The sequence below is a fragment of the Garra rufa genome, chromosome 18, assembly GCF_049309525.1.
Source record: "Garra rufa chromosome 18, GarRuf1.0, whole genome shotgun sequence".
Taxonomy (NCBI): domain Eukaryota; kingdom Metazoa; phylum Chordata; class Actinopteri; order Cypriniformes; family Cyprinidae; genus Garra; species Garra rufa.
Window position 1 is genome coordinate 24,656,557 of NC_133378.1, and position 22,903 is coordinate 24,679,459.

Consider the following 22,903-nt stretch of genomic DNA (forward strand, 5'->3'; position numbering starts at 1 on the left):
TGAGGGCCTAACATAGATGCTTTGTTATTTCGATCCCCTTTTTTCCATAAAGTCTACAATGAAGTCTGACTGTCTCCTCTATGGACTGTGATCTGAATTCTCCATCATTCTCAACTTACTGAACCCCATAACCTCATACTCAAACTCAGTAATTTCTTCTGCACCACCATCCATCTGAAATAGAAATCTTTTGTAACATTATAATTGTCTTTATGAAATTATTCTGACTTCAAGCTTTTGAATGGTATAGTGTATAATGTTACAAAAGCTTTTTATTTCAGAGAAATGCTGATCTTTGGATTTTTCTATTCATCAAAGAATCCTGAAAAAATGTACTCAACAGTTTAAAATGTTGATGATAATAAAATATGTTTCTGGAACAGCGAATCAGCATATTAAAATGATTTTTGAAGGATCATGTGACACTGAAGACTGGAGTAATGATGCTAAAAATGTAGCTTTGATCACAGGAATAAATTACTGTTTATAATATATTCAAATAGAAAGCAACAATATTACTGCTTTTGCTTTGTTTTGGATGCATAAGAGACAAAATCTTACTGTAAGAAAAAATAAGAAAAAAAAATAAGAAAAAAATCTTTTGACTTGACTTTTTTGTTATGTTTGTTTTGTGGGGTGGTTATTTGTGAGGATATAAGAGCTATAACTATCACACTTTATATTTTAGCACTTGATAAGTCTGTTTATACTAGATTCAGGGGTTACTGTGTGACTGACTAAATCAAAATATGTGCAGGTATGTAAGGAGAAGCACCGCTTTGAGAAGCTGATGGAGTATTTCCGTAGTGAAGATGGGAACATCGACTTCATGGTAGGTGCATGAAAGCACTTTTTAGTATTTTGTGTGAGATGTGGATGTGTTTGACTGTGTGGTTTGTGTCTCAGGTGGCTTGTATGCAGTTTATCAACATTGTGGTCCATTCGGTGGAGGACATGAACTTCCGTGTACATCTGCAATATGAGTTCACTAAACTGGGGCTTGATGACTTCCTGGAGGTATCTCATCAATGTTCAAACTAATCTAAAATCATTCAGTGTTTAAATAGCCAAGTTTATTGTGTTGATGTCTTTTTGTATTTGAAACACTATTGAACAATTTAGTCATACAGACATTTGGAGATATTCTTAAAGAGTAACCGCATGATTAAACATAAGGAAATCCCCTGTGTTTCCTTACAGAAATCCAAGCACACAGAAAGTGATAAGTTGTCGGTGCAGATCCAGGCTTACCTGGATAATGTATTTGATGTTGGAGGTCTGTTGGAAGACGCTGAAACAAAGAATGTGGCCCTGGAGAAAGTGGAGGAGCTGGAAGAACATTTGTCACATGTAAGAATCATTAGATACTCCCTTTCATTATTACTATGTTGTTATTATACCTCATTGCCTACATTAAAAATAAAGCAGAGCAGATTGTTTTAAAAAAAACGAAATAGTATTTTAATAAATAATAAACAAATATTTTGTCAATTATTTATTTATGGATAATCTTGCAATATATTCTACAACAGCATTTTAGAGCCACGTTAAATTTTTTTTTACAAAAAATTACATTATAAAGAGAAATATTTTGAGAATAAATGTGAAATTACGAGAATAAAGTCGAAATTATAAGAATAAAGTCAAAATGGTTCGAGAATAAACTAGAAATTTTGAGAATAAAGTCTAAATGTTTCGAGAATAAAGTTGAAATATTTCAAGAATGAAGTTGAATGTGTCGAGAATAAAGTCAAAATGTTTTGAGAATAAAATCGAAATTTTGAGAATAAACTTGTAATTTTCTCGAGAATAAAGTCGAAATGTTTCAAGAATAAATTCAAAATGTTTCGGGAATAAAGTCAAAATGTTTTGAGAATAAAGTCAAAATGTTTTGAGAGTAAGGTAGAAATTTTTCAAGAATAAAGTCGAAATGTTTCAGGAATAAAGTAAAAATGTTTCAAGAATAAAGTTGAAATGTTTCGAGAATAAAGTAGAAATTTCAAGAATAAAGTCGAAATGTTTAGAGAATAAAGTTTAAATGTTTCAAGAATAAAGTTGAAATGTTTCGAGAAAAAATTAGAAATTTTGAGAATAAAATCGGAATGTTTAGAGAATAAAGTTTAAATGTTTTGAGAATAAAGTAGAAATTTTTCAAGAATAAAGTCGAAATGTTTCAGGAATAAAGTCAAAATGTTTCAAGAATAAAGTTGAAATGTTTCGAGAATAAAGTAGAAATTTCAAGAATAAAGTCGAAATGTTTCAGGAATAAAGTCAAAATGTTTCAAGAATAAAGTTGAAATGTTTCGAGGATAAAGTAGAAATTTCAAGAATAAAGTCGAAATGTTTCAGGAATAAAGTCGAAATGTTTTGAGAATAAAGTAGAAATTTTTTTCAAGAATAAAGTCGAAATGTTTTGAGAATAAAGTAGAAATTTTTCAAGAATAAAGTCGAAATGTTTTAAGAATAAAGTTGAAATTTGCGAAAATAACGTTGGAATGTTTAGAGAATAAAGTTGAAATGTTTTGAGAATAAAGTAGAAATTTTTCAAGAATAAAGTTTAAATGTTTCAGGAATAAATTCAAAATGTTTTGAGAATAAAGTTGAAATGTTTTAAGAATGAATTCGAAATGTTTCAGGAATAAAGTCGAAATGTTTCGAGAAAAAATTAGAAATTTTGAGAATAAAATCGGAATGTTTAGAGAATAAAGTTTAAATGTTTTGAGAATAAAGTTTAAATTTTTCAAGAATAAAGTCGAAATGTTTTAGGAATAAAGTCAAAATGTTTCGAGAAAAAATTTTAAATTTTGAGAATAAAGTCGGAATGTTTAGAGAATAAAGTTTAAATGTTTTGAGAATAAAGTCAGAATGTATTAAGAATAAATTATTATAATTATTATAATTATGAGAATTATCATAGCAATTAAAGTTATAATATTTTGAGAGTATAGCTTGCGCATGCAAATGGCCTGGATTGGGAGCACCAGAAGTTTCCAGGCCACTGGAATTTATTGGAATATATGTGGAATTATTAGCAGAAATCATACCATATTTTATACTCGCAGGGACAGTACTTTGACTTTATTCTCATAATTTAGATTTTACTCTAATTTAAGAGAATAAAGTCAAAGTGTTTGATTTAAAATATTAGACTTTATTCTCATAAATTTGATTTTATTGTCGAAATATTTAGTCTATTCTCGTAAGATTCTTTATTCTTAAAATATTACACCTTTAATCATATAAAGTTTTTACATTTTTATATTGTGTTTTATTCATGTGATGGCAAAGCTGAATTTTGAACATCCTGGTATATTTTTGTGAAAGTTCAATGGAAAAAATGGAAGCCTTTTGTAACATTATAAATGTCTTAACTGTTTTGATCAATTTAATCAATTTAATGATCCTTGCATTTTTCTTACTGACACCAAACTTTCAAACAGTAGTGCATATATTATGATTACTCCAAATTATGTCAGATCTTTAAATATTAAGGAAAGTTTTTCAAAGCACGGGTCGGTCATGTTGTCACTTTCAATATCTTAATGACTTCACCCTTATCAGAGTTCACAGAGTTCAGGAAAATCAGGGTTATTCCCTTCCCTAGTATTCACCACAACATCAAGTCGCATAAATAGCTTAATCATTCACATTTGGTGCATAGAGATCTTAAAATATAATTTCTAATCTGACTTGCAGACTGATTGGGCTTGTAAGTGTTTAGCTCAACAGATAAGGCTTGTAAATCTGAGTATGCAGAATGCATGCAGTGTGAAAACAAACCTCAGATTGTTCCTCTGATCTTGACTCAGTAGTGGGCCTTTCTGCTGGGCTGAGTTATGCTCATGGCAAAGGTCTTCAAATGACCAGAGAATCACACAACAACTCTTTTTCTCTTGCTGGGGGAGGAGGACAGAATTCCCCAAATATTCCACTACATGTGTAATCTTCACTCCTTCAAAAATGAAAGTGATATTGTCTCATCTGCTGTGTCATACTGCTGGGAATATTATTATTGATCCATAAGAGAGTGAGGCTATGGGAGAGATGTTTATTGGATCACTGCTCTGAACCGCCTTCTCCATCTTCACTCATTTTTGTTTCGCATCCTCTCATGCTGTCATGTTTTCTCTCGTGCTCCCTTTGTTTTCGTTAAAGGTGACAGAAAAGCTTCTAGATGTTGAAAATGAGACGATGATGAAAGTGGCGGACCTGGAGAAACAGCTGTTACACAAAGACAAGGAGCTGGTGGTCATAAAGGTAGGCCTCAATCACTTTAAAATCATTTATATCAACTTTACTTAAGATCTTGACATACAAATAGCTCCTATAATGATTTGTTTGTGTAATATGAATAAGTAAGAGAAATGTTTTGAATGATAAAATGTCATTAATGCTTTGTGACTTTTGCATAGTCTGGTAACTAGATGTTTAAATGTGTCATAATAACAGAGTAATGATCTTGGCATCAAATTACAAAAAACTGGTTAATGCTGCTCTGTGAGTGTTTCTAACTATGGCTGAAGAAGTGAGCAAATTTGACATTTTTCTCTCTTATGACCAATGTAATCAACTAAACTGTGCCTTAAAGGATTAGTTCACTTCCAAAATAAAAGATTTCCTGATCATTTACTCACCCCCATGTCATCAAAAATGTTCATGTCCTTATTTCTTCAGTCGAAAAGAAAAAGGTTTTTGAGGAAAACATTCTCGGATTTTTCTCCATATAGTGGACTTAAAAGGGTTGAAGGTCCAAATTGCAGTTTCAAAGCAACTTCAAAGAGCTTTACATGATCCCAGCTGAGGAAAAAAGGGTCTTATATAGCAAATTGATAGGTAATTTTCTAAAAATGTAACAATTTATATACGTTTTAACCACAAATGCTCATCTTATACTAGAGCCCAGCACGGGTCTAAAATCTAGGCCCTAGCCCGAGACATTCAGGCCCTAGCCAGGCCCTTGTCTGACAGTTTATCAGAATTCTCAACCAAAGCAGCTTATACTACTGTTTCAGCAATTAAAATAGTTCAGTTTTGTATGAAATGGCAAAGTGATTATATTTCGTTTCGTGTTTTTATTAAGTTAATATAGAAAAACATTTGGAGAATTTTTTTATTTCATTAAATGTACGTTTTTCCTGTTTTCAAAGTAACAACCAAGCGACCAGCGGCAGACAGTAGCTTATGTATGATCAATTTAGCCTTCTCAAATCATCACGACTTGCCTAAAATTAAACCTATAGATATAAAACAGCTCAAGCATATCACAATGTTAGTTTGAATGCTTAACCTATATAAATGTGCGCTGTTAGACGCATATCCAGTCGTTTGTGCAGAGAGAAAAAAGCTGAAGCACGCTTTACGGGACACACGATCACTTGCATTGGAAACATTTCAAAATACGCTGTCATTTTTGCTCATAAAGATAAGAGTAATACATTGTTTGGAACTGTAAAGGGTCTAATTATATTTGTGTGCACTCACAGTGTCAACAAAACGTTGTGCTTTTCTAAAATAAAGAAGAAAAAAAAACAGGATGCACTTTCTGCATTTTTGGCTTTGAGCAGGAGTTAAACCGAAATTCTGTGAGTAGTCTCACTGACTTGATATCTATAAAACAAAATTTAATTAAAAACTGAAAAAATTATTTGGGGCCTGTCGGGCCCGGGCTGAAATGCAGGGCTCTATCTTGTACTAGCTCTGCGATGCACGTTTGTGATTTCACTCATTACATAATCACATTGGAAAAAACACATGTGGTTAGTTCTTCGTCTGTGTATTTCGGTTAAAAAAGGTAGAGTAGGGCGAAAAACTCATTTTCTCTTCTAACTTCAAAATTGTCCAACATTGTTTTTTTGACCTTTTTTTGTAAAGGGTGTTTGACTTTCTTTGCACGTTCACTTTGTAAACACTGGGTTTTCGTAATGCGTAGGGTCGGGCTAGTGCAAGATGAGGATTTGTGGTTAAAAAGTATATACATTTACATTTTTTTTAGAAAATAACTGATCGTTTTGCTAGATTAAGACCCTTATTCCTTGGCTGGGATCATGTAGAGCCCTTTGAAGCTGCACTGAAACTGCAATTTGGACCTTCAACCCGCTGATCCCTATTAAAGTCCACTATATAGAGAAAAATCCTGGAATGTTTTCCTTAAAAACCTTTTTCTTTTTTTGACCGAAGACAGAAAGACATGAACATCTTAGATGACATAAGGGTGAGTAAATGATCAGGAATTTTTTATTCTAGAAGTGCACTAATCCTTTAACGGGAATGACAACCTCTCTATCAATCAACTATACTATTTTGGGGGAATTTATATGTGTTGTATGACTGTATTAGATGCTAGGCTATGGGAAAAGTACAGTAAATGTGTTGGACTATCTTTGTACCCTAACATCCTTGCCATTCTCGTGGTTTTGCAGGAGACGTATGAGTCAGCCAGCTCACAGGTGCACACACTGCGGCGGATGATCCAAGAAAAGGACGCTGCCTTTCAGCGGCACAACAACATCGAGAAGCAATTGCTGGAGCTGGAGCAGAAGGGCACCATCCGTTTACGCAAGCAGCCTGATGGGGACATTGCCATTGAGACTCTGGCTGGAGGAGGACTGGCTGGTGGAGCAGCAGCTGGAGCACCTCTGGGAGACCTTGGCTTCCTTACTGCAAGCATTAGTGGGAGTGGAGGTCTTGCTGTCACTTTACCTGCTCCAATTGAAGCAGTTGCTCCACCTCCACCACCACCGCCGCCTCCACCTGCCCCACCACTCCCTTCAGAAGGTACTGAGTCTGAGAATAGCCAGGAAAATCATTGCTTGACCAGGAGATCTGAGATAATGGAAAACAGATATTTAAGGGTTCCCATGAATCTCAAGATTATGGAGATGTTTTTAGAGTTATTCTAGTGTATAAAAATCTGAAAAACAAGGCTCAACTGTGCACACTAAGTTCCCTCTGAGTTACAGAGCTTTAAATGTACAAGTCATTGCAAGCCTAGCAGGAAAAGGAAAAGCTAAGGGTGTTTCCTTTAGCTAAGGAGCGGTTTCTGCTGAGGAAGCAGCTGGACTGGGACTAACTATCTTTTAAGCCCTTGCGACTGTTTGGGAATAGATTTAAGAGTACAGATGAAAATGCATGCATGCTAATGTATTAACTCTCTTTCATTTTATAGTCGAATGTGTTCCTATTCCTCCACCACCGCCTCCACCTCTTCCTGGCCCATCACCATCAGTCATCCTTAGTGTCGGTTTGTCAGGTAATAAAATTAAAAATAATAATAGGAACTGTACTATCTTGGCTCTGATTTGTTGCGAACAAAAGATTAAAGTGAGTCACAGTGACAAATGTGACCCTGGATCACAAAACCAGTCGCACAGGTATATTTGTAGCAATAGCCAAAAATACATTGTATGGGTCAAAATAAAAGATTTTACTTTTATGCCAAAAATCATTAGGATATTAAGTAAAAATCATGTTCCATGAAGATATTTTGTAAATTTCCTACCGTAAATATATCAAAACATAATTTTTGATTAGTGATATGCATTGCAAAGAACGTCATTTGGACAACTTTAAAGGCAATTTTCTCAATATTTAGATTTTTTGCACCCTCACATTCCAGATTTTCAAATAATTGTTTCTTGGCCAAATATGATCCTATACTAATAAACCAGGGTTCCCCAAATCTTACCCTGGAGATCCAATGCGCTGCAGAGTTTAGCTCCAACCCTGATCACACTCACCTACCTGTTATTCTCTAATGATCCTGAAGACCTTGATTAGCATGCTCAGGTGTGTTTGATTAGGGTAAGAGCTAAACTCTGCAGGAAAATGGATCTCGAGGTCCAGATTTGATGATCCCTGTAATAAACCATACATCAATAGAAAGCTTATTTATTTCAGCTTTTATATGATGTATATCTCAATTTCGAAAAATTGACCCTTATGACTGGTTTTGTGGTCCAGGGTCACAAATCATACGCAATTATGTTAGTAAAAGTAATCTCTGACAATCATGTGCATTCTTTTTTTTGTAGCCATACGCATCAAGAAACCTATAAAAACCAAGTTCCGCCTTCCTGTCTTCAACTGGACTGCACTAAAACCCAACCAGATCAATGGCACCGTCTTCAACGAGATCGATGATGAGCGTGTGCTTGAGGTGATCTTGAGTATGCACATTATTCTAACCGTATGCTTCATGAAACTCTCCACACATGCCTTGTGTTCTTGATTGGTTGTGTAGGAGCTGGATCTGGAGAAGTTTGAGGAGCTGTTCAAGACGAAAGCCCAGGGTCCTGTGGTGGATGTTTCATGCTCAAAGAGCAAGGTTTCCCAAAAGACTGTCAACAAAGTGCAGCTGCTGGATGCCAATCGCTCAAAGAACTTGGCCATTACTCTGCGCAAGGCCAACAAGACCACAGAGGAGATCTGCAAAGCCATTCAAACGTACGCACAAATACAAGTGTCTTATAGAGATAGTTAACCCAAAAATTAAAATTCTGTCAATTACTCACCCTCATGTTGTTCCAAAACTGTTAAGACCTTTGTTCATCCTGGGAACACAAATTAAGATATTTTTGATGAAATCTGAGAACTTTAGTTTACAAAGTAGCTTCATAAAATTAAGGTTGAAACACTGATGTCACGTGTTGCTTTCTACTGAGGGTCAAAAAGCTCTCAGATTTAATCAAAAATGTCTTAATTTGTGTTTCGAAGATGAACAAAGGTCTTACAGGTTTGGAACGACGTAAGGGTGAGAAGTTATTGACGGAATTTGTATTTTTGGGTGAACTATCCCTTCTCAAAAATCTCCTCTGAGATTTATATGATGCAATTTTCATGTTGCAGGTTTGATCTGAAAGCCCTGCCAGTGGACTTTGTGGAATGCCTGATGCGGTTTCTGCCCACGGAGGCTGAGAATAAACTACTGCGTCAGTACGAGCGCGAGAGGAGACCTCTGGACCAACTTGCTGAGGAAGACCGTTTCATGCTCTTCTTCAGCAAGATTGAGCGGCTCACTCAGAGAATGAGCATCATCACGTTTGTGGGCAACTTCAATGATAATGTCAACATGCTGACCCCGGTGAGCAACTATGATGGTCAACAAATGGGAAGTTGGGAAATTTTGTGGGTTTCTTAAATAGATTTTCAGTGAAGAATGACCAATCCACAGTGATTTTTTGGTTGCAAAGATATTTGTGAACATAGTTTTTTGACCAACGTTCCTGGAACAACATTTCTTGTTCACATTTTGGGGTTAAATTGAGCCATAAACTTATCAACCTATCATTTCCTTCTGATTTTAGGGGTTGTTAGGCTTGGGGTTAAGTATAGGGTTAGTTTGTTTGATTGGAATTTTACAGAAGATGTTGATCTAGGGACACGTTCTTGGCAATATCACAGTCACCCTGATCAAATCAAATTTGACATCTGTTCATTTAAATCCACAGCAACTCAACGCCATCATTGCTGCATCAGCTTCAGTAAAGTCTTCTCCAAAGTTAAAGAAGATACTTGAAGTAAATATCTACTACTTTGGCACATTCTAAAAGTTCTAAATCATCTGAAATGTTCTCCTGTTATGCATAACTGTCTTTTTTTTGTCTCCACAGATCATTCTGGCCCTGGGCAACTACATGAACAGTAGTAAAAGAGGCTCGGTGTATGGTTTCAAACTTCAGAGTTTGGATCTGGTGAGCTTAAGTGTAGAAATGGCTTCAGCTATGTTGTAGTCGAATAAGAGTGCTGTTCTCACCCATGCTGATGTTGTTCTCTCTCAGCTGCTAGATACTAAATCTACTGACCGGAAAATGACACTGCTGCACTACATAGCTCTGGTCGTCAAAGAGAAATATCCTGAACTGGCTACCTTCTACAATGAACTGCACTTTGTGGATAAGGCTGCAGCAGGTCTGTGTCCTTCAGAGTAGGAATTTGAACTGACCATGGCCCACTTATAGAAATATATGAATAATACTATGAATAATATGAATTTCTTTGGATTTAACTTCATTTTAACTCTAATTGCATTAAAGAGCAAGTCATATGTTTTTTTTTAAAGTGTCCTAATATTGTTTTGGAGTCCCCCTACAACAGGTTTAAATGCATCTAAGGTCAGAAAACATTGTAATTTTCTTAGCATATACATTTATAGTCATTTGTCAATCATTTTCAAAACAGTTCAAATCAGCTTTGAGTGTAATGTCTGTAAACCCCTCCCTTCCATAAGCCTACTCTGCTCTGATTGATCAGCTGGCCAAGCCTGTTGTGATTGGCACAGAAAGGAGTACTTGAGCAAGTTAGCAAGCGCTACCATCTGTGTTGCCAAGTCCATGGTTGTTTTTGATGTCCGGGGGTTAAAGCTACCCCAATAATGTCATATTTAGCCCCTGGAATACCAATTTTACACCCTGGAATGCAAGGTTGTGGTTCAGAGACGCTTGTTAGTCCAAATAAAGAAGATTAGAACCCAAAGATAAAAGCCAAGATTAGAAAAGCAATACAAACAAAACAAAACAAACTTGCTTTCACAGCATAGAACACAGTGTTTTCTCGACATGATGACCTGCTCTTTAATTCGAAATCTTCTGTTACAGTCTCGCTGGAGAACGTGTTGTTGGACGTTAAGGAGCTGGGTAAGGGCATGGATCTGGTCAGGAGAGAGTGCAGTCTGCACGACCACGCTGTACTCAAGAGCTTCCTCCAGACCAGCGATACACAGCTGGACAAACTACAAAAAGACGCCAAGACTTCTGAGGTGTCCTTTTTGTCTTTTACAAAACACTTTCTGAATACAAAACCAGATTATCTCAATCTCAAATTGAATCCGTTTACAGGAGGCCTTCAACAATGTGGTGCTTTACTTCGGGGAGAGTCCTAAAACCACACCGCCCTCTGTGTTCTTCCCGGTGTTTGTACGGTTCATCAGAGCCTACAAGGTACTGCAATCCTTTAAATGATTCACTCAGTGGTTCTAGGCGCTGCACTAAACAATCATGAATCTTCATATTGTGACAAGGAGAAAACACATTTGTGCCTCTGTGTACTTATCAGATCAGGAAGCAACTTTTATTTTCTAAGCCTCAAGGGGAAAGATGAACCCGACCTGCTTTCAGGTCATTGAGGACAGGAAGGAGCCGTCCACATGATCTTGTTTAGTAAACATGATGCGGTGAAAGATCGAGGGCCAGTTGCATAAAAGGTTTAGACAGACTTAAATGTTAGTCATTCATTTTTTTTCTTTAAGACTGGTCAAATTTTTGAAAATTTGGTTACATAAAAACTTAGATTAGTCTAAGTTGGATCCAAAATATAAGACTGATTACCCCTTAGTTATCTGCTAGCTGGTCAAACGAGTTCTTAAGACACTGTCTTAACATAGAGACTAAGTTTATGCAACTGGCCCCTGGCCTTTGTAGGTTCAAACCCTGAATGGATACGCAGTTTATATCCTTTGGCCATCCTTGTTTTAATGTCTTCCCTGTTGGAGCATCAGCGTCAGAGCGCTGGGGTGGAGTAGCAGACGTTAGCAGAGGGTGAATAACAGGAAGGGGCAGCTGGGCTGAGATTTAAGGGCAGCTGCTGTGTTTAGACTGAGCTTTGCCTTCACCGCCTCTAACCCGGACACACACGCATACACACACCTCTTCCTCACATTGTTCTGCTGCTGGATTTATGAGTCTACACGAGGAACCGAAAAAGCTCCAAGATCTCTATGCGTTTGTGTGTGTCCATATTCATATCCCTTCTCAGAGCTTGCTGTGATTGTTTAGATGTGAGGCCGTGGCCTGTGTTTTGTGCAGTGTCAGGACCCGGATCACACTCACCTCTTTGTCGGAACTGTTGTTGTTTTCTGCAGGAGGCTGTGGAGGAAAACGAACAGAGGAAGAAACAAGAGCAAGCCATGAGAGAAAAACTACTAGCGCAGGAAGCCAAACAGCATGACCCCAAGGTGAAATCTAAGAGCTGAGAACTTTTTTGGCTTTAATTAGGAAACTAGACAGCAATTATACTCATTAAAGCTCTTACAGATAATGTTAGTGGTAAATATATACCTTGTTTTCTCATTGCAGGTCCAGGCTCAGAAGAAGCGACAGCAGCAGCACGAACTGATCGCAGAGCTCCGGCGCAGACAGGCCAAGGACCACCGGCCTGTATATGAGGGCAAAGATGGCACCATCGAAGACATTATCACAGGTGGGCCAGGCAGGGCTACAATACCCATCAGCCAGGGGTCCACAATCACTGTGGTGGTCCGCAGATCTCCACATCAGCAGTGTACTGTCTGTTATGTTAAGCAGCGGCCCTTACAGCTCAATCGGCACACTTTACAAGTGCACATCAGTTAAAACCAATGGTTCAGAAATTTAATCAACTCTCAGGGAGGTAATTAGATGCTATACTAAGTGGTTCTCTTTATAAAGTATGTAAATAAATTGTACAGGACTGTGCAGGAAATACTTGAGAATTCATTTTTTGATAACAAATGATCATAATCTATCATTCCCATAATGCTTTTAGTTAAGGGTATTTATATTTATTTATTTATATTATTAACTGATACTGAATATTTTTTGATTGTTTGTTTATTTTTTGGCAAACTCTCATTCTTTTGAGATTTTCTGATGCTGCAATGTCAACAAAATGCCAAAAATGGCTCTTTAAATGTAGTCCAGAGGTTGTGCACACCAGGCGACTTTTTAGTATTTTAAGGTTTTTTAAACAACATCCCAGCCTTATGAAGCCATAGATATTACTGACAAAATGAAGAATATTCACCTTTCTCATCTGCTGTTACCCCAGTCACAAAGTAATCAGGATTTAATCTTTATTAATGCTTAAGTTTTAAAGAATTTTTACTTGAACATGTTTAACATATACTTTAATATTTTATTCTTTTAAAGTTTACCCACGTATCCTGTGCTCAGTTAATCATTAATTAATTAACAAAGTAGCTTTTGCTTAAAAATAAATAAATTCCTCTACTTGAGATATACAGTAGTGTTCAAAATTTTGGGATCTGTAAGATTTCATTCATGTTTTTTAAAGACACCTCATAAAGGTTGCATTGATTTGCATAAAACAGAGTAAAACAGTAATATTGTGAAATGTTGCTTTCAGTATTTTCTAAAATTAAATTTATTCTAGTGAAAGTTTCAGCAACTATTACTTCAGTCCACAGTATCACATGATCCTTCAGAAATCATTTTAATATGCATTCTTATAAACATTGCCGTTCAAAAGTTTTAAAGAAGTCTTTTCTGCTCATCAAGGCTGATTTGATTAAAAATACAGAAAGAAACAGTAAAATTGTGAAATATTATTGCAATTTAAAATAGAATTTTTCCATTTTAATATACTTTCAAATATAATTTATTCATGTAAAGCAATGCTGCATTTTCAGCATCATTACTCCAGTCTTCAGTGTCACACGATCCTTCAGAAATCATTCTAATATGCTAATTTATTATCAGTGTTGGAATGTTGTGCTGCTTTATTTTTTTGGAAACTGTGATACTTTTTTAGGATTCTTTGATGAATAAAATGTTTAAAAGAACAGCATTTATTTAAAATAGAAATCTTTTCTAACAATATACAGTACCGTTCAAAGTTGTTAAATTGATTAAAAAAAAAGTGATAGTAAAGACTTGTATTGTTAGAAAAGATTTCTATTTTGAATAAATGCTGTTCTTTTTAACTTTTTATTCATCAAAGAATCCTGAAAAAACTATAACAGGTTCCAAACAAATATTAAACAGTACAACTGTTTCAAATGTTTATAATAAATCAGCATATTAGATTGATTGCGACTTTTTAATCTCGCAATTCTGACTTTTTATTTTTTTTTTTCAGTTTTTTTTTTCAAACTAAGAAATCTGAGGGGAAAAAAAATCAGAATTGCGAGATTTAAAAGTTGCGTTTACTAATTATTTTAATTCATTCTGACTTTTTCCCTCAGAATTCTATGATTACATCTTGTAATTCAGATTTATTTGACTAAGAATAAAAAAAATAATTGACTTTTTTTTTAAATCTTGAAATTCTTTTTAATCTTGATTTGCAAGACTAAAAAGTTGCAATTACTTTTTTATTCTTAGTAAAAAAAATTGCATGATGAAATCTTCTGAGGGAAAAAAGATTGAGAGACTGAAAAGTCGCAATTACTTTATTTTTTATTCTTTGCATTAATTGCGAGATGTAATCTTAGAACAAAAAAAAAAGTAATTGCAATTTTTTTTTTAATCTCACAATTCTGATTTTTCTTACTAAGAATGAAAAAATAAAAAAAGAACTTGCAACTTTTCAATCTCGCAATTCTGACGTTTTCTGTAATTTCTCTGCAATTCTGAATTTTTCCCTCAGAATTTTAAGATTCCATCTTGCAATTCAGTTTTTTTTTTCTACTTTTTATTCATCAAAGAATCCTGAAAAAACTATAACAGGTTCCAAAATTATATTAAACGGTACAACTGTTTCAAATGTTATATTAGATTGACTTCTGCAGGATCATGTGACAGGAAGACTGGAGTAATGATGCTGAAAATTCAGCTTTGTATCACAGAAATAACTTATATTTTAAATTGCAATAATATTTCATAATATTCCTTTTTCTGATGACCATTAGAGATTTCTTTAAAAACATTCAAATTCATACTGATCACAAACTTTTGAACGGCAGTGTACATTCATTACTCTGCTTAATATTTTTGTGAAAAGACAAATTCAGAAGAACAGTATTTATTTAAAATATTTCATATTTAAATATTTTGCAAAATTATAAATATCTTTACTCTCACTTTTAAATAATTGTATGCATCTTTGCTGAATAGAAGACCTTACTGACCCTGAATATTTGAACGATGGTGTAGAAGATTTTATCGCTATCACTGTTAAATAGGATTGAGAACATCTTGCACAAAAAAGCCAGGAATTTGCTTGGGTCAAAACAAATGGTTTCTCTTTTGGAAACACATGCTCCTTCTTAACCTCAGATATAACGTTCTGTCTCTGACCTGCCTCCCTCCCTCAGTGCTGAAGAGTGTGCCCTTCACAGCCCGCACGGCCAAACGGGGCTCTCGCTTCTTCTGCGATACCAACCTCTTCGACGAGTCCATCTGCTAGCCCCCCAAACCCCCCCAAAAAACTGCCCCTAATGCCGCAGGTTGTCCCGTTCTCTTACAAGTTGCAAAGTGCATGCATACAACCACTCGCATGACCCATTCTGTCACTCTGGTTACCCAGCATCCTCTACTAACCTAGGCACGATGGAATAGTGGGAAACACGAGCTGTGGCTGTTCACAGATCTGAAACAGGGACCGGCCAAATCTTTCTCAAGGGAATTATGACAAATGGACTGAAAAGTATTAAAGTATATAATATAATCATATATTTTGTACTGTAAAAATGTTGCTTGACTGATGTTTACATATGCTTTTTTGATTTAATATTACTATACATTCTATTTGTCATATTGTCCAGAAAGATTTGGCCTGTGTAACAGTCCTTATTATGTTTCACTTGGTTTGTCACCTGCTAACTCTCATCTTCTCTCCCATAACTCTTTGTTCTACCTTTCCAGCAGAACAGGGGATTAATCTGAGTAAATTTGAGCACAAAATAATTGGAGGGTAAGAAAGGCATCATGGAGCTTCATGACGCTTTGCTCCTGTCTGCCTTTTTACCGTCAGCTCAGTTGCTTTAGCAGTGCTACATTTTGCACATTGCTACAATGCTGAAGCTTATGTGGCCAAATATTGCTTTTTTGCATTGTTAAATATATATTTTATCAAACTTGTAAATGTGTCAAAAAATATAAGATAATAGCTATAATATTTGTATATTTTTCCACAAAATAAAAACATTGACTCGCAATCCAATTCTGAGGTATTTAACCATTTTGAATTTCTCACAATTTTGAAAGCAAGTTAGAGCAAGTTGTGAAATATAAACTTTTTAAATTTTGAGGAAAAAAAGGTAAATTCTGGCTTTTTTAACCCAATTTTATTTTTACAATTCCGAGTTTACATTTTACAATTCTGAGTTTATATCTCACAATTCTGACTTTTTCCCCTCAGAATTTTAAGATTACATCTCACAATTCATTTTTTTTTCTGAGAATAAAAAATAAAGTAATTGACTTTTTGATCTCACAATTCTGACTTTTTCCCTCAGAATTCTAAGATTCTCGCAATTCTTTTTTTTTTTTTTTTTTTTTTTTTTTTTTACTAAGAATTAAAAATTAAAAGTAATTGCGACATTTTCCCACAGAATTCTATTACATTACGGAATTCTGATTTTTGTTGTACTATGAATAAAGTATTTGCGACTTTTTAAACTCACAATTTTAAACTCTGAAGACTTTTTCCCTTAGAATTCTAAGATTACATCTCGCATTTTTTTTTTTAAGAATTAAGAATTCTGAGGAAAAAAGTCAGAATTGCATGGTTAAAAAGTAAGTCGCAATTACTTTTTTATTCTTAGTAAAAAAACTGAATTGCAAGATTAAAAAGGTTGCAGTTATTTTTTTTATTTTTTATTCTAAGATTATATCAAGCAATTCTGTTTTTTTTTTACTAAGAATAAAAAGTAATTGTGACTTTTCCCTTTTAGAATTCTAAGATTACATTTTGCAATTCTGTTTTTGTTTATTTACTAAGAATAAGAAATAAAAATGTAAGTGCGACTTTTTAATTTCACAGTTCTGACTTCCCTTCAGAATTCTAAGATTTAATCTTGCAATTCAGATTTTTTTACTGAAAATAAAAAAAATTAAAAAGTGACTTTTTAATCTCGCATTTCTGAACTACATCTCGTAATTCAGATTTTTTTTTTACTAACAATAAAAAAGTAATTGCAACGTTTTAATCTCGCAGTTCTGTTTTTTTACTAAGAATAAAAAATTTTAAAAGTAATTGCGACTTTTTACTCACAATTGTGAGTTCATATAAGTTCACAATTGTATCTCTCAATTCTGACTTTTTTCTCAAATGGCCTTCCATATTTTTATTTGTAGAAACTTACAACATTTTTACAATTTTTTTTTTTTTAAATAAACTTTTAAATATTAAATATAATTAAAAACTAATAACTGGATTGTACAAAACCTTAGATTATTTTACTATAAATTTGTAGTTAGTTTTTCTTCAGTATTTTCTTAGGACTTTTTGGAAAGGATCCAGGAATGAAATCTCTATTTTCTTGTCATCACTGTTGCATGTAAAGCTGTGTTTGTCCGCTGTATATTTGCACTGTGCTGTTTGTCTACCTTGTCTGTCACCTGCATGCAAATCTGTGTTCTGTTCAGCAAGATCTACATGTAATGGTTACATAGTGGTAAAGTGTTTCATTATATATGGAAATATATGGTTATAGTATCTTTAAAGACCTTGCTGAACACTGAATCTATCAGTTCAGACATATTTGTGTTGAATGGTCATACTGCAGTGATTGTGTTTTGTTTTGTGTCTCTGTTAGTGTTTTACTGTGTGTGCTTTAAATGAGTAGTTCACTTTCAGAATGAAAATTTACAGATAATGTACTTGTCATCCAAGATGTTCATGTCTTTCTTTCTTCAGTCGTAAGGAAATAGTTTTTTTAAGAAAACATTTCAGGATTCCTCTCCATATAATGGACTTCTATGGTGCCCCCGAGTTTGCAGCTTCAAAGGGCTCTAAACGATCTCAGCCGAGGAAAGAAGGGTCTTATCTAGCAAAACGATTGGTTATTTTCTAAAAAAAAATTACAATTTATATACTTTTTAACCTCAAATGCTCGTCTTGTCTAGCTCTGTGTGTACTCTGTGTAGAGATTAAAAAATTGTAAATGTTTTTAGAAAACAACCGACCGTTTCGCTAGATTAGACCCTTCTTCCTCGGCTGGGATCATTTAGAGCCCTTTGAAGCTGCATTTTGAAAGTTCAAACCTGGGGGAAATGTTTTCCTCAAAAAACATAATTTCTTTACGACTGAAGAAAGAAAGACATGATCTTGGATGACAAGGGGTGAGTACATTATCTGTAATTTTTGTTCTGAAAGTGAACTACTTCTTTAAGTGAAGGGCCATGCCTATGTTTATGCTAGAAGCAGTTATTGAGATTGATATTAAGGGGATAGTTCACCCAAAAATGAAAATTCTCTCAATAATTACTCACCCTTATGTCGTTCCAAACTTGTTTCTTGATGAAATCTGAGTCTTCAAAAATATCTTAATTTGTGTTATGAAGATGAACAAAGGTCTTACGGGTTTGGAACAACATTAGGGTGAGTAATAAATGACAGAATTTTCATTTTTGGGTGATCTGTTCCTTTAAGATCTAGGAAAGTAAGAGCAGCAGAATTCTGCGTTGCTTCAACCTTTTCAAAGACAGCAGAAATATCAGCAGCCAGCTCAAGTGCTGAGAATGACCCCTGCTACCCTGAGCGTTCCCTGGTCTAACTCTAACTCTCTCCCTTCCCCACTCACAGATCTCCGAAGCCAGCCCTTCCTGCGAGCTGACGCGGTGATCCGGAATGGGTGGAAGCGACCCTAAAGACCCCTCACTCACTCACCCTCTGCTACTCTCCCCCCGCTTTCTTCTGAAATGGCATCTTCCTGCAATTCACAATGACTGATGGAAGTGCAGGATCAAACCAGTGTCTTTGGTTTTAAAGGGGTGGGGAAGTTGTTATTTATTTATGGAAATCCTTTTTGGATTCTGCACTGGAGGCTCTTTCAATAAAGCCATAAAAGCACAGACATTAAGGGCGGCCTCACGAACGCAAATCCTGAGGAGCGTCTATAAAAGCTTGCGTTGGCACAGGAAAAAAAAGCTTGTTGTGGTTGACACACAGACAGCGGTAACACTAGCTGCTGACCCTGAAGAGCCTTCCATCGGGATCTCGCGCCCATTAATGTGGATTTCCTTTTATTGTGCAATGTAAGCATGACTTTCTGTCTGAGGTCACTGACTTTCAGGCCTATTTGTACAGCTTTGTTAATCCTATTCAACTACCTGGAGCGGACTAGTCGGTCTCCAGTATTTAACCCAGACCAGTACTATGATTACAAAGAAGTGCCTTTCTGTTGAGTCAGTATTATTTCTCATAGCCAATATTAATGTATCTAAGTTTATACTCATTATGTTGTAACATTTCTCTGCTTAATGTAAATATAATATGCAGTTATCCAGCTTTAACAAAAGAGCCTGAAGAAGAGCTCTGTTTAACTGACCATGTGCCTTGTATTGATGGTGCCTTCTTCACCTTGCATGTACCTATGCCATGTCTTGAAACTTCTCAGAGAATAACTCTCTGATCCGTTCTTTACTCTACAGATTTGTTATGTATATAAATGCATTTTACTGTTTTAAAAAAATATCCAATAGGAATCACTCCAGGATTGTAAAGATAATACAACAATCTTCTGGGTGTGCAGTTTGTACTTGTTAACTCTAAACCAGTTGCCCTTGTTAGTAAAATGAAGGACAGTCGTTATGGTTTGGAAGAATTAATTTTTTTGGTTTAAACCAACAATAACGTTTTATAAGATTACGTTGCACTATCATTGAATAAGCGAAGATTATCCAACTAGTGGTTTGACATGAAATTAGCTTTATTTTAGCAATAACTTACACGGGGCTGCACTTTATTGTGAATAGGTGCTTTGTTCGGTTATATTCACAATATAGTGCGGCCTCAAGTGCTTATTGTTTTTATAAAACTAAACTGTAAGGGATTAATTACATATAATTTAGCTCAAAGGGAATCGAATATGATTCAATAGGGAATTTGAACAGAATCATATGTAATTAATCCTTTACATATTGGTGGAGAATGCGGGCACATGTGATGAGAGAAACATAGTCTCATACTTGTACACACATATTGATCAATTTGAAATTCTTTGAGCTAACCAATTCTCTACATAAACCCTGGACCAAAAAAACAGTCATAAGAGTATTTTTTTTTTTTTTTTTAATTGAGATTCATACATCATCTAAAAGCTGAATAAAAATGCTTTCCATTGATGAATGGTTTGATAGGATACGACAATATTTGGCCAAGATACAACTATTACTGATCAAAAAGTAGGTTTTAATATATTTACAGAAGGAAATTTACAAACTATCTTTATGGAACGTGATCTTAATATCCTAATGATTTTTGGCATAAAAGAAAAATGTATAATTTTGATCTATACAATGTACTTTTGACTACTGCTACAAATACACCTATGCTACTTATGACTGGTTTTGTGGTCCAGGGTCACAAACGTTTTAGATATTAAGGTTAGTAATTATTATTATTATTAAAAATGCATTAAGTGGTGTCTTTCCACTAGAAAAGACAAAATTGCCCTGAAGTCTGCTAAAGAACAGGAAGAAAACTTTGCCGCAAACAGGTGTTTAGTGTCAGTTTTTGGAACGCCGTTCTGACCAAAAGGAAGCCAGCACCGGAAGTGTCTGTTTTATAAAAAAAGGGACATATTACAATATGACTAAAGCTCAAGAGAAAGGAACGATGTAATTTAAACACTAACAATTTTTGTGTGTTCTTGGAGTTATTCTTAGACTGAATTTTTTATGTATTGTTGGACATTAACTAAATCAAGCCATTTGGGAGGAAAACGCAAAGCACAAGATGAATGTACCAAAGTTTTAATGTTATTTGGTTGAAATGGACCAAGGAATGCAGCAGTTAACTGGATATTCTGTTGAAGTGGCAAATAAAAATATTTGAGACTCGACTTTGTCTTTATAACAACTTCATCAATACCTTATTCCAGTGCACTGCAGAGTGAATAGAGCTCCCTGATAGCACACGCACATCACAGATGCATTTACATCTGCAAGACGTATCTAAAAAGGTATAATTTTAGACTGCTTCCAAATTTCAGGAAACACCCCACTTAGCACAGATCTATTAAAGATGTGACTGCTAGGCTTACACAGGATGTTAGCAACAGTTTTGAAAATTTTGCCATCCAGTTGATCTATTATTTATGAAATTATTACATGGTGAATCGTTAGGGTAAGATGACATACTAGATCTTAAATTTGCAGTTTTCTTTATAAAAAAGTCATTCAAATAATTTGCTATATCCAAAGGTTTAGTGATTATTTCTGCTGCTGTTTCCAAGTACATATTAGAACACTTTGTTTTTTTTTTACACATTATTTCATTTATAACTTTCCACAATTGCTTGCTATCATTTGATGAGTTACTAATCTTTTGGCTAAAATATATTTTCTTTTTTAATCTATTTAACTTTGTTACTTTATTTCTCAACTTGCAATAATACCTTTCATCCATATCCCTTTTAGATTTTAGAGCTTCAGCTTTGGCATTATCCCTTTCCCTCATTATAAATTTTAGCTCAGCATCTAACCAAGGAGCATTATTTCTTTTTATCGACCTTTTTCTAATTGGTGCATGTTTGTCAACTATTTTCACAAACCTATCCATAAAAATACGTAAAGAAGCATTAACATCCTCCTCGTCACAAACCTGCCGACCAAGTGGACCTTTTAACATCTTCCACAAACGCATTAGGATCGAGCGTTTTATAAGACCTTCGATAGACAATCCTTGCACCAGATTTATGCAATTTAGTTTTCTTTGTTGTGATGATTAAATTATGATCACTGCATCCTACTCCAACTGAGATGACATGTGAACACAACTCATATACATTTGTAAAAATGTGGTCAAAGAAATTCTTGTGGGTTGTGTAACAATCTGCTTGAGGTTAGAAGCATTAGTTATAGTAATCAGCTTTCTACGTAAGTAACACTTCTTGGAAAACCAATCAATATTGAAATCCCCCAAAAGAAAGATATCTTTGGTTTGAGCAGATGCCTTTTCAATGTTATCACATATGTTTTCCAAATAATCTACATTTGAACTAGGAGGTCGATAACAGCAGCCCACTAAAATGGGTTTGTTAAACTGAATATTTAACTGTAACCATTTCATTTCAATATCGCTGCCCATCAAATCTTCCCTTGGAGTAACTGCAATATTCTCACTAATATAAAATGCAACACCCCCACCATTTTGATTTCTATCTTTTCTAAATAGTCTATACCCCTCAACTGCTAGCTGTGAATTATCAAAACTGCCGTCTAGGTGTGTTTCTGATAAGGCTAGTACATGAATCCCATTAGAACAGATGTTTATGATTTCATGAACCTTGTTTCTGAGACTACAGATGTTCAAATGAGCTAAAACTAAACCTTTCTAACATGATTAGCCAGTTATTAGCATGTTGATAACATGATTAACAAGTTACTAGAATATGTTAACATGATTATCAAGTTATTTGCATGTTTCTAGCATGGCTAGCATGTTGCTAACATAATTAGCAAGTTGCTAACGTTTCTAGCATGTTGTTAGCATGATTAGGAAGTTACTAGCATGTTTCTAACATGATTAGAAAGTTGCTAGCATTTTTCTAGAATGACTAGCACAGCAACTCTTAATAGTAATACTTAATAGTTTGGTTTCATGCTTAGACCTGTTTGCCTCTGATTATTTACTTACTACAGGCGCTAAAGGTGGGCGGGGCTAAACAGGCAGTGATGTAGAAGCAAGCGTTCATGCAGTGTTAAGCCAAAGCCACTAAAAAAAAAGCCTGCAACCTTTAGCTAAGAAAGCATAATGTCTAAAGCTAACTCTGCCAGCACGGGACCAGACACGTTTTTTTTTTTTTTAAATAGATGTCAATGGAGGAGACAGCTTTTTTGAGGAAATAGTTTATAATTTGTGACCCCGTACCACAAAACCAGTTTCATCAAATCTGGGATCAAAAAATTGTCCAAATGAAGTTCTTAGCAATGCAAATTACTAATCAAAAATTAGGTTTTGATTTATGTACGGTAGGAAATTTACAAAATATCTTCATGGAACATGATCTGCCATAAAGTGTTGC

At 34.9% G+C, this 22,903-nt stretch overlaps 1 protein-coding gene across 3 annotated transcripts in view; it reads left to right on the top strand.

The window, feature by feature from the left end:
- Positions 1-20,719, top strand: part of fmnl3 (formin-like 3) — a 47,412-nt gene extending 26,693 nt beyond the window's left edge. For 2 of the 3 annotated variants that reach the window (XM_073822916.1, XM_073822918.1), the window contains 18 exons: positions 758-832; positions 907-1,017; positions 1,201-1,350; positions 4,156-4,257; positions 6,420-6,774; positions 7,166-7,249; positions 8,031-8,155; positions 8,240-8,442; positions 8,845-9,079; positions 9,447-9,515; positions 9,609-9,689; positions 9,777-9,906; positions 10,593-10,753; positions 10,833-10,934; positions 11,855-11,947; positions 12,069-12,192; positions 15,026-15,157; positions 18,460-20,719. In XM_073822916.1, the coding sequence (XP_073679017.1) occupies positions 758-832; positions 907-1,017; positions 1,201-1,350; positions 4,156-4,257; positions 6,420-6,774; positions 7,166-7,249; positions 8,031-8,155; positions 8,240-8,442; positions 8,845-9,079; positions 9,447-9,515; positions 9,609-9,689; positions 9,777-9,906; positions 10,593-10,753; positions 10,833-10,934; positions 11,855-11,947; positions 12,069-12,192; positions 15,026-15,117 (2,292 nt within the window). In that variant the 3' untranslated portion in view covers positions 15,118-15,157; positions 18,460-20,719. The remainder of the gene's footprint in view (positions 1-757; positions 833-906; positions 1,018-1,200; positions 1,351-4,155; positions 4,258-6,419; positions 6,775-7,165; positions 7,250-8,030; positions 8,156-8,239; positions 8,443-8,844; positions 9,080-9,446; positions 9,516-9,608; positions 9,690-9,776; positions 9,907-10,592; positions 10,754-10,832; positions 10,935-11,854; positions 11,948-12,068; positions 12,193-15,025; positions 15,158-18,459) is intronic. The other variant, XM_073822917.1, reaches the window with a different exon arrangement.
- The last annotated feature ends 2,184 nt before the right edge of the window (positions 20,720-22,903 follow it).